Genomic DNA, 15337 nt, shown 5'->3' on the forward strand with positions numbered 1-15337 from the left:
TAGAGAAAGGCCGTGTGCAGCAATGAAGGCCCAACGCAGCCAAAAATAAATTTAAAAAAAACACAACTTCTCCAGCCCTTTCATAAGAAAGGGATAAAAAGGCCCAACCCCTTTATGGGATAAAAGAGGCCCAACTTTCATCTATTTTAAGTCAGTCAACCATAATAGTTCTACCATATGCAAAGAAATGCTGGAAAGAGTACCAACTTCCTTGTTTTTAACCTGTTCCCCAACAAACTCTATTCTAGCAGAAAATTCTCATCTCTACATTTTCCAGAGGCATTTTCCCACCTGATGCTTTCCCATCCATCTGCCTGATGCGTCCCAATTCTACCCACCTGTGAACTCTCCACTCATCCTTCTCTATCCTTTTATTCAACAACTATTCATTTAACACCTAATATTTACCAGGCACTGTTCCATATGCCGGAGACACAGAAGTGAACACAATGGTCTCAAATTCTAGCTCTTCAGGAGCTTATATTCTAGTCTGGGGAGAAGGACAATAAACAAACACACACGTTTGGTAATAAGTGTCAAAAGGAAAATGAATCAGGAAAGAAGGGAAGGAGGTCAGAGACAGCCTCATATGAGAAGATGACCTTGACCTTGAAGCCGAGCCCTGGCTGGCGCCAGAGGGAGCCTTGAGGCTGTCTGGTAGCAGGACGTGGTACAGGGGAGAAAGCGCAAACACGGATGGATGCCCGGGGTGCTTGGGACCAGCAAGGGGGCCAGTGTGGCTGATGTGAATGTGGAAGGGTTTTTGTGTTTTTTTTTTAAACATCTTTATTGGAGTATAATTGCTTTACAATGGTGTGTTAGTTTCTGCTGTATAACAAAGTGAATCAGTTATACATATACATAGGTTCCCATATCTCTTCCCTCTTGCATCTCCCTCCCTCCCACCCTCCCTATCCCACCCCTCTGGGTGGTCACAAAGCACAGAGCTGGGAAGGGTTATTAAAGGTTATAACTGAATGAGTAAGTGGTGGGAGGTGAGTCCAGGAGAGTCTGAGGAGTCTTGAATGCCATTGGTAGGAATTTGGCTTTTACTGCAAGTGAGATGAAAAGCCATTAGAGGGTTTTGAGCAGCAGAGACATCTTCTGCTTACATTTAAAACAATCACTCTGGCTGTTGTGCTGGGAATGTACTAACAGGCAAAAATGGAGGCGCTGGAAACCAGTTATTGTAACAATTCAGACAGGAAGATGGAGGCGGCTTGGACTAGGATGCAGGTAGTGGAGGTGGTGAAAAGTAGTCAAATTCTATTAGTATTTTGAAGGTTGAGCTGACAGGATTGCTACCAGATTGGATGTGGGGTGTGAAAAAAAGGGGGAGAAGTGCCCAGGGCACTGAAGAATAGACTTGCTGTGGATTGTGATGGGGAAGACTTGGAGAGGATTAAGGACTTGAGACCCGACCTATGGGTGAGGTTTATTACTCACCTAAGAGGAGAGATAAAGTAGGCACTTGGCTAGACCAGGCTGGAGCTCAGAGAAGAGACCTGACCAATACAGCCTATCAAGACTTCTCCCATCTCTACACTTCCAGAGCTTCTCATCCATGAAATCCAAAGTTCATGATACGGTCCACGAACGGCCTTGTGATGCCTGGTGTGTTACTTCTTTGTATTATTTAACTCTCATTTTCTTCAAATGCATGTTTGTACCTCTTTCTCCCCGCAGAAAGTTTAACGTCCTCGTGGGCCGGGCCAGCACAACGCTGTCTCATCACAATCCTGTAGCCCTTGACACAGTGCTAGCCACGCAGCAGTTAGGCAGTAACCCTACCATTTTGCAAGCTCACTACCCCCGACTCAAAAACAAGCCTGTTTCCACTGTTTCTTGTTCTCTTCTTTTACAGGCCACTACGTCCATGGCATTTGTATCTATGGAAACGGAGACTTAAAGTGGTTGATTAATTCGTCAAGCCTCTTTGCTAACAAGTTTGAGCTCACTACGTACCCCCTTACTGTGGAATGCCTAGAGCTGAGGCTTAGAGAAAGAACCCTAAATCAGAGTGAAATTGCAATACAGCCCAGCTGGTATTTTTGATCTACTGCCACTCACGACTGAAGGAAAATCGCAGCTGGAAAGGAGAGCTTTTCTTTGTGAGAAAAACCTAGCCTGGATTACATGAACAGTCTCAGGGCCAAGGTTATGGCTTCAGGACCTGACTACATTATTACATGTTAAAATATTCTCTGGACACCGTGAAATATGCTGTCAGGGTGGTTGTGCAGAGTGATGCTGGCGCTTTGGCCACTCTGCCAGTTTCTTGAGGCTCATCTCTGCATCAGGCTAATGTTCTGATCAGCGATAAATAACTGTCCTCAGATTTGCATCTGATCTTCATCGTATATAAATGTTCTAATGAAAAGGAGAATTGTGGATAATACTATTTAGGAGAAGAAGAACTGGGTTTCTTTGAAGAAGGAATCTTTTATAACAGATCTCCAGCCACACATTGGTGGATATCCCCTGCTCTTTGCTTACCTGCACGTAGGCATAGAAATCGCTTTTTGGGTAACTGACCAATCTCCTTTACAACTTGAGCTCCTAGAACTGAGAACTAGATCTTGTTCCTGAGTTTCAACAGTAGCATTTTCAAGTTTCCTGTGTCTAAAGTTCTGGATAGAATTTAAAGCCATTCACAGGAGACAGAATTGGAGACAGCAGTCGCTGCCTGCCTCTTCAGGAAAAGGCCCCCGGGGGGAATCCGTTTCTTGAATATTTGTCGGAATGTGCTCTGATCCCTCTTTCTTGTTTTCCATTGAGAACATGGAAAAGTTCTTGAAGCATGAAGAATTTCTAGAAGAGAGGTGCTATTGCATGGGTTTAGCCTCAAGCCTTGAATATCTCAGAGTAAATCACTTTCCTTTATTGCCACTACTCTCCACCCCGACCAAAGTGATCTTATCTGCAAAGTGGAGACCAAATTCTGTCCCGTGAGCCTTTAAGGAGTCCATAGTGTGCTCTGGGTAGCTTTGCAATGCCTGGGGGTCATAGGAGTGCCTGGATTTTTAAAAGCTTTCAAATGTGTGTGAGCCTTTTGGTCACTTCGTCCCATTCATGTATCCAATTCATTCATTCAGCATCTGGTCAATAAGTATTTCTTGAGTGTTTATTATACACCAGACACGTGCAGAGACGAGGAGGAGAAGTAAGTCAGAAGCTTTTTCACTCTAAAAGTCCTGGCAATAACGTCCACGTTGGAAAGGCTGCTCTAGAGGATCTCACAGGGTGGTTGTATTTTAACACCTTCATGTGCGGGGTTGTAGACTGTGATACCAGGCCCAGGATATCAGAAATTACAAAGTGAGGTCTAAATCAGAGATTATTCCCAAGAGAGAAGGGAAGGAGGAGACGGAAGCCACAGCCGATTGTGTTCTGTAGGTGCTCTGCTTGCTCCTTTACGTCTCATGGCCTTCAAATCTCACAACGCTCTCGGGAAGCTCTCATGATCTGTCTGAGAATCGGGATTCTCTTATTGGTCTCCTCTGTTCATTTCCTGAGGTGGAACATTTAGAGAAGGTGAAGTAAAGCCATATTTAGCATCCCAGAATGGTCTCAGTGTTAATATTGAGAAAACGTCCTGTCACGTCAGAAAAATGTGAAGTCTACTCTTATATTCCATCCAGTTCCTTGATATTTATTTATTCTAATGAACAACAGTAACTACAATTAATGATACATTTAATCCACGCAACGTTATTTTTTTCTGTAATTGTGCCTGTTGAATGTTAATCACATTTAATGACTTTGAATTTAATGACTTCTAGTGACTTTGAAGTAAAGCCTTCTTTTTTCCTGCTACTGAAAAAAAAAAAGATGGAACTGTATTGGTTGATGAAGAGTCCAGGGGTAGGGAACACACCCAGAGCTAAAGGCAGAATCTGAAGATACCTTTTTTTTCAACTAATTTACATGACACCACTTGAGAAGAAGGGTTGCTTTACACTGGATCTTTCTCTTGTAGAACAAGAAATCTTTTGGAATAGAAGATGTTTACATGTCCGTTGTTGGTCATTTCTTCTATGTCTAAAGTACTTTAATATTGGAAGAGTGTAGTGTTTGGACTAGTGGATTTCTGCTAGCCCTTGCAGGTGCCCTGAAAACTTTGTTTTCGATGATGTTCCGTGTTGTTTTCTTGGAAATAAATTAATATATTGTTTTCCACCTTTGGGGCTATTGTGCATTTTTATTTGATTGGCATTTGAAGATAATTCTCCTAACATTTTCTAAAAAATACAAATAAATACATTCATACATACGCACATACTTGTCTAAAAATGCCCATCCACTGAAAAATAATTAAGCTTTTCCTCTGTGGAGTGTTGGGGAGAATAATTGGGAATGATAGAGAAGAGAATATAATGGAAGATCAGTTTCATTTAAATTGGGTACAACCATTTTAAAATCTGAGGAAGGAAGAAGTTAGCCTTCTACTCTTGCCTCCTTTATTTACTTTTTAAAAATCAAGGTACAATTTAGGAAAAAGACGTTAATATTATCATAATTATTCGATTGTCAAATGCCAACGTTTTTGAGCAGCCTTTCAGTGCTAAATCTGGCTAAACAAATTTTGCCTCTAACAGACACATGGAAAATGACAGAAATACTGAGGAAAATAACTCATTTAAACAACATCTGATGCACCATTTTTTTAATGCAAAATGTTTAAAAACTGAAGCGAAAAACATTTCAAACTACAAAAACAATAAAAATATATGTTCATAAGAATAGAAAGAATACATAAATCCAACTATGCTTCAATAAAAAAAATTTAAAATATGATAAAATCAAGTTCATAGGTTAAAAAAAATAGAAAGAATACAGAAGAATATAGAATAAAAAGTGAATTCCTTTCTCCAGGAGTAATCACTTGATTGGTGTATATTCTGAAGTGTCTTTTCAGTGCGGTGATATCCTGTGGCAGTGCTGTCCAAAAGAATTTCTGCAATGATGAAAATGTTCTGTATCTACACTGTCCAAGATAGTAACCACTCAATTTAGCCACCGGGCACTTGAAATGTGGCCAGTGTGACTGAGGAAATGTTACTTATTTTTAGCCACATGTGACTAGTGGTTATTGGACTACACAGTTCTATAGTTCTACATCAGTTATATACACGTGCTTGTGTATACGATGGAAATATACACAAAGACACATGTACTGGCTTTTTTTAAATGAGTTGATTATAGAGATGTATAATAGAAATTACATCTTTTTGCAACTTGCTTTTGTGGGCCCTTCAAAAATAAACTTTTACTTTTAGAATAGTCTTAATTTTACAGAAAAATTACAGATAATACCGAGTTCCCATATAACATAATCAATATATAACATTAGTATAATACATTTGTCACAATTAATGAGCCAATATCGATACATTATCACTATTACCTAATATTCATACTTTATGTAGATTTCCTTAATTTTTACCTAATATCCTTTTTTCGTTCCAGGATCTTATCCAAGTGCCACATTGGGTTTAGGTATGTTTCTCCAGTCTCCTCTGGGCTGTGACTGTTTCTCGGGCTTTTCTTGTTTTGATGACCTTGACAATCTTGAAGGGTGCTGGTTGGAGGTTTTGCAAAATGCCCCCCACCCGTTGGTTTTGGCTGGTGTTTTTCTCATGGTTAGATTGAATTTGGGGGTTTGGAGGAGGAAGACCACAGAGGTAAAGTACCACTTTCATCACATGATATGAAGGGTACACACTATCGACTTAGCTTATCACAGCTGATGCTGGCCTTGGTCACCCGGCTTAAGTAGTGTTAGTCAGGATTCTCCACCATAAAGTGAGGTTTTTCCCTTTTTCCATACGACACTCTTTGGGAGGAAGTCGTTCTTCCGAGCCCATACATAAAGAATGGGGAGTTGGGCTTCCCTGGTGGCGCAGTGGTTGAGAGTCCTCCTGCCGATGCAGGGGACACAGGTTCGTGCCCCGGTCCGGGAGGATCCCACATGCCGCGGAGCGGCTGGGCCCGTGAGCCATGGCCGCTGAGCCTGCGCGTCTGGAGCCTGTGCTCCGCAACGGGAGAGGCCGCAAGAGTGAGAGGCCCGCGACTGCAAAAAAAAAAAAAAAAAAATCTAAAAATAGGGACTTCCCTGGTGGCGCAGTGGTTAAGAATCCTCCTGCCAATGCAGGGGACACGGGTTTGGCCCTGGTCCGGGAAGATCCCACATGCCGTGGAGCAATGAAGCCCGTACATCACAGCTACTGAGCCTGTGCTCTACAGCCCGCGAGCCACAACTACTGAAGCCTGTGAGCCACAACTACTGAGCCCGCGTGCCACAACTACTGAAGCCTCTGCGCCTAGAGCCTGTGCTCTGCAACAAGAGAAGCCACTGCAATGAGAAGCCCGCGCACCGCAACGAAGAGCAGCTCCCACTCGCTGCAACTAGAGAAAGCCTGCACACAGCAACGAAGATCCAACGCAGCCAATAAATAAATAAATAAAATTTTTAAATAAATAAATAAAATAAAAATAGAATTACCATATGATCCAGCAACCCCACTCCTGGGCATATATCCAGAAAAGATGAAAACTCTAATTTGAAAAGGTACATGCACCCCAATGTTCATAGTAGCACTATTTACAATAACCAAGACATGGAAGCAACCTAAATGCCCATCAACAGATGAAAGAATAAAAAAGATGTGGTATATGTATACGATGGAATATTACTCAACAATTAAAAAGAACAAAATATTCCCATTTGCAGCAACATGAATGAATCTTGAAATTATCGTACTAAGTCCAACAGAGAAAGACAAATATGATATCACTTATCTGTGGAATCTAAAAATTAATACAACTGAGTTTATTTACAAAACAGAAACAGACTCACAGACATAGAAAACAAATTTATGGTTACCAGAGGGGAAAGAGGGGGAGAGGGATAAATTAGGAGGGATTAACAAATACATAACAATGTATATAAAATAGATAAACAACGAGATTTTCTGTATAGCACAGGGAACTATATCCAATACCTTGTAATAAACAATAAAGGAAAAGAATCTGAAAAAATAAAAAATTCCTTAAAATAAGTAACAGTTTTACCTTTTCCTTCTTTTTCTTGTCTTCTGACACGCAGAAATTTGCAGTACAGTTTTAAACGGTAGCAGTGATAGCAGCTGTCCTTGAGTTGTTCCCAACATTAAAGGGCATGTTTAACTCTGGTACATGATGTTGGAGGTTTGAAGTAGATTTCTGGTAGATATCCTTTATTGAGTTAAGAATCAGAATCCCAGAAAATAAGTATAAATAAAAATATATTATGATTCTAATGTTTTTTAAAACCCCAGTTGCTATCTCTTTTTTGTTGCTTAATGGAATTATGAGTGACTTTGGTTTAAAATTTTTTTTTCTTTGCACATATTACTTCAAAAGGTAAGAGGGAAAGGTCACCACTGTTAATCTTTTTACACAGTAAGAATTTAGGAGAGCAGGAACTTCCCTGGTGGCCCAGTGGTTAAAACTCCGTGCTCTCAATGCAGGGGCCTGGGTTTGATCCCTGGTCAGGGAACTAGATCCCACATGCTGCAACTAAATATCCCACGTGCAGTAACGAAGGTCCCTCGTGCCACAACTAAGACCCGGCGCAGCCAAATAAATAATAATTTTAAAAAAGAATTTAGGATAGCAGTCTATGCATAGCAGTCTATGCCAAGTGGGAAACGGGAGCGGAGATTCACTTGAACAGACTAAGCAAATAACTGGAGTTTGGGAAGACTAATGCCAGAACTAGAAGTTTCCTGTTGTGACTACTCCCTCTTCTGGTCAGGATGGCTCAGGGCTTAAGAGATCAAGCCAGTGGAAAGACACTGGAGGTCAACCTCCCAGGGCCAAGTTCTGACCTTGGAAAGACTAACAGTGATATCTCTGAAAGGAGGTGGGTAAGAGGTGACTCTGACCATGCGCACTTTTCCACGAGGAACGCCTACAAGCTTTGAAAGTGGTGAGCTCCCGGGGTGGCTGTCGGGAAGATTAATTTTGGTGAGTCCTTGGGAGCCAGCCCAGGAAGCCTGACCTCCCTCTTGGGAAGGATACTGGGGGCTGAATGGTCCCAAACAAAAGGGTTCTTATGAAAAGAAGGCAAAATTCAGAAACCATTGGCCAGCATCATGTGTCAAACTGTAAAAGTGAATCTCAGGCGTGTGATCAAGAGCTGAGGCTGTTAGGAGAAATGGTTGAAAAAGTTAGTGCAAGGTGAAAGTGAATTATTTATGAACTTCAAGCCATTTATTTCTATTAAAGTGAATTAATTATTAGTGAGCTTCAGGGCATCAGCTGTACACAAGGCAACAATGGAAGGTTTTCGATGGCTTTCTAAAAGGTTTTATTTAAAAATAACTTTAGACTGCAGAGAAAAGTTACAAAAATGGTACAGAGAATTCTCGTAGACCTTTCCCCCAACTTCTAATGTTAACATCTTACAAAACCAAAGTTCAATGATCAAAACCGGTTTGGTTTGGTTTTTAATTCTATGCTGGCTGTGTGTTGAGAGTCAGAGCCAGGTGACTTTCACCTTTGCACAGGACAGAGCAGATGGGTAAGGTGAGTCCCAGTAACGTGTCGTGCCATCACATTAAACCAAATGACCGCAAGGGACTGGTCTCAAATGATATTTACAGATGAAAATTGCACTATGAAAAGGAAAATTCTGTACATTCTCTATTCTAGACTATGGGAATGAGATAAAAGAAAAGGATGGGGGAGGAGAGAAAAGCCATAGTCACATCACTAAGAAAACGGTGGGGAAGGAAGCAGGGGTAGGGCAGTGAAAACGTGTCCTGCGTCTTACAGATCACCGGTTGGGAAACTCTAGATTCATTTTCTTAGGATTTTACTAGATAGGTGTAGTGGGTCGTGAAGAGCAAGGAGGAAAGGCACTGATTACTGCCAGGTCCGCACATCGAAACTCTGGTGCTTAACACCTTTTGTGATCCCCTGCCACATACCTGTGAGCAGGTGAGGCATGATAACTCCATGATTAGCATTCCATGGTGGCTTTCACAGAGGACGCAGCAGGAAGTACCCGAATTAGACTTTCCAGTTGCATGGCTGTGTATCAGAGATGACCCAGTGGAAGAATGATGGTTTAAAAAATAACCACGGTAATAACATGAGATTCTTTGGGGATAACAACTACAAAAAACAACCGAGTGACTTAAATACATGACAGGCTGGTAGAGAAATCTTTGAAAATCAAGGAAATTTACTAAAACACTGATGTTGTAGTCATTACCATACATGGAAATTTTCCTACCTGGATATGTGATCAAGAAAGTTTTCTAAGGGATGGTGGGAATCTGGGCAAATGCCATTTGAAAAACTTCCACAGTATAAAATGGGGGTAAAGAAATATTGTTGTGTTTTCATAGGATTTTTTTGAGCAGAAAGCTTCCACTCATTCCTCTCTATATTTAACAAATGCACTGGGCCAGTTTCAGGTTCCGGGTATACAGCCGTGGATTAAGACTGACAGATCCTTTATATCGTAGTTGAAGGGATAGAAAAATTACAAAAATATATCAACAAACAAGATAATTTTAGATAGTGATTAAGTGTCACTGTGAAGAAAATAAAACAGGGTGAAGTGACAGAGGTCAACAGATGTGGAGAGAGTGGGTTTCTCCTAGATTAGGCTGTTAGGCAAGACCTTGCCATAGAGGGAAGATTTTGAGACTACAGTTTTGCTCTCTGCAATTGATCTCAAAGACTGTAGTTGGACGTTGAGACTTGCCTTTACCAATGTATTTCTTGGCTTTTTTGAAAATCCAGCGAGTCAAGAGATCCTTGAAGAAAAAGTTGGTTCCCGTGCTTGGGCAGGGAAAGTATAAGTCTGCAACATAGTGTAGCACCAGAAATTAGGGTAGTACTCAGAGAATAATGAGAACATATCAAAAGGCACAGAAGTCACCTTGAAGAGGCTCCTGCTGGCTAATCTGGGACACTTTGAGCATCCAAATAAATATGATAGTAATAGGTTGTAATTCAATAACTGAGTCCATAAATCCATACATGCATATATACATACATATGTACACACCTAAATGGAGGAGAAGGGAAAGCTCTTACAGTAAAAGACCAACTAATAAATACAGAAGGAATAATGGAGTTAGGAAATCATGAATGGTTGCTGTAACTAATGGGTGAAAGTTTGACAAGGAGCAGAATACTTACATAGTTGCAAAATATCTCCCCATAGATTATTTTTTTAAGCATTAAAAAGCACTTATTTAAGCACTTATTTTTTTAAGCATTTAAGCACTTTTTTAAGCACTTTTTTTAAGCACTTAAGCACTTATTTTTTTAAGCATTCAATTGTAACTTTACAGTGAAAAAAAAAGCCTAAACACATCATCTAATCAAGTGATCAAAGTTATATCACTGGGAATTCCCTGGTGGTCCAGTGGTTAGGACTCTGCCCTCCATTGCAGGGGACACGGGTTTGATCCCTGGTCAGGGAACTAAGATCCTGCAAGTGGTGCTGCACAGCCGGGGTGAGGGGGGGAAGTTACATTGGGATATAAGTTACATAAAAAGTTACATAACACTGGGACAGATTGACTCACAGTCAATCTGATAGAAAGCGCTGAGGACATAACATCACTTTAGTGGTGTCCCTAAACTGAATAAACTGAATTTGTAGTCATGAGAAAACATCAAACAAACCCAAATTGATCAACATTGTAGAAAATAACTAGCATGGTCCTAGATTAAAGGAGATTACTGAGAAATGAAAATCAATGCAACACATGATCCTGGATTAGATCCTAAACTGGAGGTATAAAGGAAAGCTATAAAGGACATTACTGGGAAAATAGAAAAAAAATAGTATACAGATTGTGGATTAGATAATACTATTGTGTCAATTTTAAATGTCCTGATTATACAAAAAAATTCTTTTTACTTAGGAAGTACCAAGGTGTTTAGAGTGTGAGGTAGCATGACGTCTCCAACATACTCTCAAATGATTCAAAATATGTACACGACACGTACACACAGAATAGGAAAGCAAATGGAACATATACAAACAATTGGTCGATCTTGTACTATTACTTCAGCTTTTCTGTAAGTATGAAAATATATTAACATGAAGAGTTACCAAAAAGCCAACCAACTAGCAAAACAAAAGCACCCCAAACCTCACTTGCTTAAGCTTCATCTTGGTGATATGACTGAAGTCATCATTTCTGAAGGAACTCTGACCTTCATGGCACAGCTGTGTATAAGGTGGAACTGAGCTCCTAGTAACTTGTACCCCTGGACATGGTGGTACCACAAGCCAAGTTCCAAGCATAATCCTCTCTGCCCTTTGAGTACAGCAGAAACCTTATTTATCCTTCATAATCAACACTTATCAATCTAGTCAGAACCATGATCTTTCTAGGATCAGCTTGTAAATTTCTTTTTTTTAATGTATGCCTCTTTTTTTAATAAAGTCTTAATCATTGGTAACTTTATTTTTGATTAATTAATTAATTGGTTTTGGCTGCATTGTTTCTTCATTGCTGTGCGCGGGCTTTCTCTAGTTACAGTGAGCGGGGCTACTCTTTGTTGCGGTGCATGGGCTTCTCATTGCAGTGGCTTCTCTTGTTGCGGAGCATGGGCTCTAGGCGCATGGGCTTCAGTAGTTGTGGCACGCAGGCTCAGTAGTTGTGGCGCACGGGCTTAGTTGCTCCGTGGCATGTGGGATCTTCCCAGACCAGGGCTCAAACTCATGTCCCCTGCATTGGCAGGCAGATGCTTAACCACTGAGCCACCAGGGAAGTCCCTCAGCTTGTAAATTTCTGATAAGAATCCGCTGTGATTCTTTGGAAGACATCAATATAGTGCTTAGTAATCTCCTTTCATGGAAAATATGCAAAAGCCACAAGGAGAATGAGAACTAGAAACTCTAACTTGATGAAACTAGAAGAAATTGAAACTCTAAACCACAAAGTATGCAGAAGGGTTTCCAAAGCAGCAAAGATGGAATACTGTTGCATGTGACAGGAAGCAGACAGGAGATGTGTATTTCTACAAATCTCCAAAAAAACCAGCAAAGAAGATTTCTCCAAGGTGAGGGGACATTCTCAGAGGTATAAACCCAAAAAGCCTTCTCTTTTTTACATTAATGAGTCCAAGGTGCCTAGACAGGCAATAAGAATGTCTATGAACCTGGTTTGGTTCCAAAGAGACAAAGGAGATGAGGCTAAATGAGAAAACTCACAGATAAGCTGAAATTATAACTACGTACCAAAAAACCTACTGCAAACACATTATTCTTTTTTTTAATCTTTATTGGAGTATAATTGCTTTACAATGTTGTGTTAGTTTCTGCTGTACAACAAAGTGAATCAGCTATAAGTGTACATATATCCCCATATCCTCTCGCTCTTGAGCCTCCCTCCCACCCTCCCTATCCCACCCCTCTAGATTGTCACAAAGCATCAGCTGATTTCCCTGAGCTATGCGGCTGCTTCCCACTAGGCATCCATTTTACATTTGGTAGTGTATATATGTCCATGCCACTCTCCCACTTCATCCCAGCTTCCCTCTAGATTGTCACAAAGCATCAGCTGATCTCCCTGAGCTATGCGGCTGCTTCCCACTAGGCATCCATTTTACATTTGGTAGTGTATATATGTCCATGCCACTCTCCCACTTCATCCCAGCTTCCCCTTCCCCCACTGAGTCCTCAAGTCTGTTTTCTATCTCTGCATCTTTATTCCTGCCCTGCCACTAGGTTCATCAGTACCGTTTTTTTTTAGATTCCATATGTGTGCATTAGCATATGGTATTTTTCTCTCTCTGACTTATTTCACTCGGTATGACAGACTCCAGGTCCATCCACCTCATTACAAATAACTCAGTTTTGTTCCTTTTTATGGCTGAGTAATATTCCATTGTATATATGTGCCACATCTTCTTTATCCATTCATCTGTCAATGGACATTTAGGTTGCTTCCATGTCCTGGCTATTGTAAATAGTGCTACAGTGAACGTTGTGGTACATGTACCTTTGTGAATTATGGTTTTCTCAGGATATATGCCCAGTAGTGGGATTGCTGGGTCATGTGGTAGTTCCATTTTTAGTCATATTATTCTTTTTATTTTTAAATTTTTTTGCAAACACATTCTTCTTCTTTTTTTTTTTTTTTTTTTTGCGGTATGTGGGCCTCTCACTGTTGTGGCCTCTCCCGTTGCGGAGCACAGGCTCCGGACGCGCAGGCTCAGCGGCCATGGCTCACGGGCCCAGCCGCTCCGCGGCATGTGGGATCCTCCCGGACCAGGGCACGAACCCGCGTCCGCTGCATCGGCAGGCGGACTCTCAACCACTGCGCCACCAGGGAAGCCCTGCAAACACATTATTCTTAATGGTGGAATCTCAGAAGGATTTCCTTTAAAGTCTGTAATACAGATGTCCACTACCAATCCTATATTCAACATTTTCAGTGAAATTGTAGTCACCTGAATAAGGTAAGAAAAAGAAAAAACTTGTGTAAGAATTGGAAAAGAAATTAATTTGCCATTATTTTCAGACAGTGTGATTGTCTAGAAGGTAGATAAGCTAAGAGCCTATAGGAAAGCTACTAGAATTAGTAAATAAAATCAGCTTGCTGAATATAAGATCATTATATATAAGTGAACGGTGTTTATATATACCAGCAAAGAATATTTCAAGCAATAATAAAAACCCATAAATTACTAAGGGTAAATCTAACAAAAGATGTACAGACTTTAACATATAAATTTTATAAAAGACTTAAAAATGGACTGCTATAACAACTGCTGGGCCTGCGTGCCACAACTACTGAAGCCTGCGCTCCTAGAGCCCACGCTCTAAAACAAGAGAAGCCACCACAATGAGAAGCCTGCACACTGCAACGAAGAGTAGCCCCTGCTTGCTGCAACTAAGAAAGCCCACATGCAGCAATGAAGACCTAATGCAGCCAAAAATAAATAAATAAATTTATTTTTAAAAAGAAATAATTATTTTTTAAAATGGAGTGCTATACTATTTTCATGGATTGAAAGATTCAATATTTTAATTGAATTAAATAGTTATCTCCCAATTAATTTATAAATTTCATGCAGTTCCAATAAAAATCACTGCAGAATTCTTTTTTTTTGAAATTTCCGCATTCATTTTATAATCTATATTTAGTCTTTCAAGTTAGAATGTCCAAAGGTTACATAATAAGAGAAAAAGTTAATATAATTGTATCATTCAAGAAATAAATTTGAAGTAGCCATCTACTACAGAGACCATCTCAGAAACTTACATACACACAATGTACCTCGCACTGACAGGTTTACTGTAGTGGCCTTGTTGCTAAACTATGGGTACACATTTGTTAAGGACAAAAAATTCTTAGAGGTGAATAATAGCAAATAGTGATATGGTCATAAACAACTTCAGACAAACTATAGAGGTTTTCACTGCAGAATTCTTAACAGAATTTTACAAGCTGATCCTAGTACTAATTTGCAAGTTTAAGGACCCAAAACTGCATGTCTCTATAGTTTTACTTCAGTTTTCTTTCGTTTATTAACTGTTTTCTTAGGTGGTGGTGCTTCTCTTTATTGAATTGGGGGGTTCTCTTTCATGTTTCAGTTTTCTTCAATTGTTTTTGATATTTATTGGTGTGTCCCAGCCACTTACACCAAGAACCAGCAACCGTTTTCTACGAAAGGCCTGAAAATAAATATTTTAGGCTTTGCCGGCCACATACGGACTCTGCCATGTATTCTTTGTTTTTGTGGGGTTTTTTTGTTTTTGTTTTTAACACTTTAAATGTAGAAATGTAAAACCCATAGTCAGCTTGCAGGAAATACAAAGTAGGTCACAGGTTAAATGGCTACCCTTGCTCTGAGTCTACACTCCTTCCTGTTGCTTCATGAAAGTGGAGGATGAGAGATAGGACTGACTTATCAGATTTCTCATGATTCAGTTTTCCAACCACTGTCCAAGGTTGGTCCACGGAGAATGCCACTGTGTGACAAAGTCTCACTGGTGCTTGGCAAAATGAGAAGAAAGGAAGAGCAAGTTTTTCGTAAAGCTTGATTTCTAAAATTTAAAGAACCGGTCTTTCTTTTGTTTTTTGTTTTTTTGGTTTTTTGCGGTACGCGGGCCTCTCACTGTTGTGGCCTCTCCCGTTATGGAGCACAGGCTCCGGACGCGCAGGCTCAGCGGCCATGGCTCACGGGCCCAGCCACCCTGCGGCATGTGGGATCTTCCTGGACCGGGGCACGAACCCGTGTCCCCTGCATCGGCAGGCGGACTCTCAACCACTGTGCCACCAGGGAAGCCCAAGAACCCATATTTTATAAG

The 15337-nt window shown here is 40.5% G+C and overlaps 1 protein-coding gene across 2 annotated transcripts in view; it reads left to right on the forward strand.

Annotated features, from left to right (window-relative positions):
• The window catches only part of LOC307193543 (N-acetyllactosaminide beta-1,6-N-acetylglucosaminyl-transferase), a 58235-nt gene extending 53476 nt beyond the window's left edge, over positions 1-4759 (forward strand). For both annotated transcript variants that reach the window (XM_079935687.1, XM_079935686.1), the window contains exon 3: positions 1865-4759. In XM_079935687.1, the coding sequence (XP_079791813.1) occupies positions 1865-2055 (191 nt within the window). In that variant the 3' untranslated portion in view covers positions 2056-4759. The remainder of the gene's footprint in view (positions 1-1864) is intronic.
• Positions 4760-15337: the final 10578 nt, after the last annotated feature.

Source organism: Stenella coeruleoalba, assembly GCF_951394435.1.
Source record: "Stenella coeruleoalba genome assembly, chromosome: 10".
NCBI classification, from domain to species: Eukaryota; Metazoa; Chordata; class Mammalia; order Artiodactyla; family Delphinidae; genus Stenella; species Stenella coeruleoalba.